This window comes from Sinocyclocheilus rhinocerous, unplaced genomic scaffold, assembly GCF_001515625.1.
Source record: "Sinocyclocheilus rhinocerous isolate Xijiao unplaced genomic scaffold, SAMN03320098_v1.1 scaffold14602, whole genome shotgun sequence".
NCBI lineage: Eukaryota > Metazoa > Chordata > Actinopteri > Cypriniformes > Cyprinidae > Sinocyclocheilus > Sinocyclocheilus rhinocerous.
Genome location: NW_015650137.1, coordinates 2,364 through 6,738, shown reverse-complemented (window position 1 = coordinate 6,738; position 4,375 = coordinate 2,364). Strand labels below are relative to the sequence as shown.

The 4,375-nt window shown below is 37.2% G+C and overlaps 1 protein-coding gene across 1 annotated transcript; it reads right to left on the bottom strand.

Moving 5' to 3' along the window:
- Positions 1–3,050: 3,050 nt before the first annotated feature.
- Positions 3,051–3,885, bottom strand: LOC107711545 (gastrula zinc finger protein XlCGF49.1-like). Its single transcript, XM_016516534.1, has one exon. It carries the CDS (start codon positions 3,846–3,848, stop codon positions 3,051–3,053), a length of 798 nt encoding a protein of 265 aa, XP_016372020.1. The 5' UTR covers positions 3,849–3,885.
- Positions 3,886–4,375: the final 490 nt, after the last annotated feature.

Below are 4,375 nucleotides of genomic sequence, written 5' to 3'. Positions count from 1 at the left end.
GATCCGCCATCATATAGTGTCAGTCTTCTCGCATCACTCTTGTCATGTGACCCCCCCGTTTTATTTCTCAGCCCCCCCAGCTCAAAATACGCTCCCGCGGCTATCGCCATATTGCAAAGTGTTACCAATGGTTCTTTAGTTCATTTGAACTTAATCTTTTGTTTACTATTGTTTACTTAAACGTGTTTACTTTATATTTTTGTGTATTTTATAAATAAAGTCTTTCTTTAGTAAAAGATCAACAACTATTGTTGTTACTTAATGTACATACAATGTACATACAGTTTAATAGGACTATAAATAATTACATAATAAGCCTATTAAAAAGAGTCTGAAGCAAAAGTATTTAAAAACCTTGTGTAGGCTACTTTCTGTGTTCTGATAAATAAAATAATTGTGCTTGTAAACGTCTCCTTATATCCCCTTATTAAGCTAAAACACATAATTAAAAAAAAAAAAAAGCATTGCTCCCCTAAATTTTTCAACTTAGGAGCACATGTGCTCCTTGAGAAAAAGGTAGCGTCAAGACCTGAAACGTTCAAAAACCAAACAATGATGTGACCAAAAATAAATTATTTTCAATTCAGTTTGTTATTCGTATTGTTTGGGTGGTCATACGGCGTATGCCTGCGTATACAGGACACAATTGTGTCTTAAATACGGGACAATTCCGTGATAATTCAGAATGGTTGGCAACCCTGCTGCTAGGCTAAATGTTTATGTCAGTTAGCAGATGCCAGAAAAGACGCACAAATAATGCTGTACCAGATGAAAACAATACAGAAATGACACTGTAAATGTTGCATTAACAAGCTGTATCTTTATAATTGTATAAATAAACTAATTATCTCACCTCAGAAGACTCAAAGCTGTGTTATGGCTCTAGCGGTAACTTTTTTTATGTTTAATAGCGGTTGGCAAGTGTCCTCGCGAGAGTGTCCTCGCTCAGATTGTAGCGCGGTGACGTCAGGCATTTTGACGTAACGCATGTCTTAAAACGCAAGCGCTGTAACTCGCTTTACTGCGCATGCGCGTCTTACTCAATGATTTAAAAGCTGAAATGTGAGGTTTATCATTCTATGAAACCTTGCTTTTTCCTCTATCATTGTTTTGATTTATTTTCATGCATTACATTTGTGCATGTTCCTGTACTGTTTGTACTGTTTCTTTGGCCATTTAAAAAAAAAAGTTTAAAGGTTAGTAAAAAACAACCATGCCAATAAAATTGTTTGGAATGGAATTTAATACATACAGTACATACAGTCTCCATCCCATATTTTGCCCAGCACCTCATTAAAATTATCAGATGATAGCAAGAACAATTTATTTAAACAAAATAATAAATAAAATAATAATAATAAAGTTATTTGAGTGGCTGTTTATATGATAGTGTATGTGAACAGCAACAACAACAACAACAAAACAAGTAAATGCTGTGTGAAAAGTTTAGGGGTGTGTGGGGACATTGCAATACATTTATATAATTAAATTTACATACTTAACGCAATATGTTGAGAAACAACATACAAAGTGCTGACAGCAGAAACAAAGAGCATACAACATGTATGATATGCAGAACCTGATTTTACCAAGTGCGACATGATGGCCGTTAAGTCTTCTTGCACATATGCTGTGGACCTTATAATTTTGCTTTGTTTAATTGAAGTTTTCTAACTTGACGGCCGTTAAGTTTTCTTGCACATGGATGCTGCGGAGTGCACGATGAAGCGCAAAGGGAAAAATAAGTGCTCTACTTCTAATGCCCTTACGGAAGAAATGGAAATTGGCATTCCTGTCGGTGCTGGAGTTGAAGCTGCCTCACATTTCATAACTGACCATGAATGCAGCCAACACCCGATCTCTCTCGGAGTGAGAGTCCAGTCCTCGAGTCAGTGTATAACCAAGACGCCTGTGAAACCTCAGCAAAAGAAATCTCGAGGGGACATTTCGCTGACAGAATTGCAAGATAACATAATTGTGGCTTTGACATCTAAAATCAAGGAGAGTGCAGACAATCTCGGTAAAATGACAACCAAAAACACAGGGAGTATTGAGGGTCTCAAGAAATCGATTGACTTTGAAAAACTGTAAATCCACTGTGAATCTGAATAATACCAAGATCTCTTGAGCTTGAGCAAAAACTGAATGAAACAGAATGATATCAGCGCAGATGTAATCTTTGTCTGTACGGAATCCCTGAGCAATCTGATGAAAACATCAAGCTGAAGGTTTCCAACATCTGTGCTGCAGTTGTTCCTGACTCAAGCGTGGGTCGTGAAACTTGCTAATTAGCACATTGTTAGGAAAGGCAATTTGCAAAGATTCGTTAAAAAAACCTTACACACTTCTTCTGTAGTTGAAGCTGGATCACGAATGATTTGCGCGAACATAGACGCATTTATGTAGATCGGGGGCGCATTCCCTTCAAAAACGAACATAATCCACTGGGTCTTCAGCAGCTCAGATGTCGGGAGTAAGGCAAGGCAAGGCAAGTTTATTTGTATAGCAAACCTGCTGAGATACAAGGAGCGTGAACTGAAATTCTCAGTTCCACCTGGTTCCACGCGCATGTCCGGGAAACTCATGAATATTCATGTGTGCTCCGCCCACTGAAACCGAAAATCTCGGAAACCGAAAATCTTGTAACAACGGTACTCCCGATGGCCAGTAGGCCTACATCCCTGTATATATATCTATAGATATAGATATATATATATATATATCCTGTTCATTAAACCTGTATCTCAAATATTTTAGAAGGAAATCATACACCTTTAACGGTTTCTGTGCATTCTGAAATATAGTTTTATCTGAAATGACACTGATTTCCATATCTCTTCGTTTTTTTTTTTAACAAGCTGGTTTCTTTCTCTTCTATATGCTTCACAGTGTAATAATAAATGTTCGACTTTTTCTGTTACTCCACAGTAACTGCAGTGATCTGACTTACATTTTTCTATAATGTGCAGGGAATACTATAGCGGTAACTACTTTTTCGTTCTAGTTTTAGAGCTACTGCATGCATCTCGGAGAAATGGTCCGGCTTTCTCTCACTTCTTCTGTGAGAGGCAGTGATACGGCTTCTCTCCAGTGTGAATTTTCATGTGACCCTTAAGGTGTCCTTTTCGTGCAAAACTCTTCCCACACTGATCACACGAGAAAGGCTTCTCTCCAGTGTGGACCCTCTCGTGTGTTTTCAGATGTTCTGACTGACTGAAACTCTTGTCACAGTGTGAACACTTGTAAGGTTTTTCTCCAGTGTGAGTTCTCTGGTGCCGTCTCAGTTGAGCACTATCAAAAAAGACATTCCCACAATCAAAGCACATATGATTCTTCACACCACTGTGTCTTTTCTGGTGTTTTTTTAAAGCAGCCAGCTCAGTAAAACTCTTTCCACACAAAGAACAAATGTGAGGCTTCTCCCGTGTATGAACTTTCAGGTGGTTCTTCAGGGCATCTGTCCTAAAAAAATCTTTACCGCACTGATCACAGTTATATGGTCTTTTTCCAGAATGATAACGCAGATGTAATTTAAAGGTGTTGGCCTTACTGAAACTCTTCCCACACTGATCACATGTATATGGTTTCTCTCCAGTGTGGATTTTCATGTGTTCCTTAAGTCCTGTTTTTTGTGTGAAACTCTTCCCACATTGATCACATGTGTGCGGTTTCTCTCCAGTGTGGATTTTCATGTGAAATTGAATTTGTTTGTGTGAGAAACTCTTTCCACACTGAGGGCAGGTTAAAGACTTTTGGACTCTTCTTCGACTCTTCGATTTTTCACCAGTTTTGACATGATGTTTCTCCTCAGCTTCACTCAGTTCTTCACTCTCCTCGTTCTCTTCCATCAGGTCTAAAATTAAAGTAAGATAGTGTCATTTTCAGTAAAAGTGAAAGACAAATGTGGAAAGGACATAAAAATGAACCCTGGTGTAATAGCAAGAAGAATAAAACTGTTATACAATGACTATTTTGATTACTAATTAGATTTAACAATATGTTGTCCAATATTTAACCATTTTTCCTTAATCAGTAACAAAAAAATCACTTAAGGGGCCATTGTTTCCTATAGAAAACCAAAATAGGCACCTAATTATTTATTAAGTGCCACAGAATAAACGTGTTTTATTTCTTTTCTTTTTTTTTAACCCTTGTGCGCGCCTCATTTGGGAGTCACACTCATGGTCTTCGCGGTCAAAAGGGACCAGACACCTGAAATGTAACTCTTTTTTTCTTCAGTAAAATCAATCTAATATATTTTTGTTCAATAATATTTTTTTCGTTTGTATTTTGAGATAATTTTATGGTACTAATGAATATTTATGCAATAATTATGATACATTTTTCCCATTGAAAATAGTACAATTTTTTTTCT

What these genes read in the sequence shown, in the direction of transcription:
- LOC107711545 (XM_016516534.1), bottom strand. Translation starts at nt 3,848, where the DNA reads ATGGAAGAGAACGAGGAGAGTGAAGAACTGAGTGAAGCTGAGGAGAAA.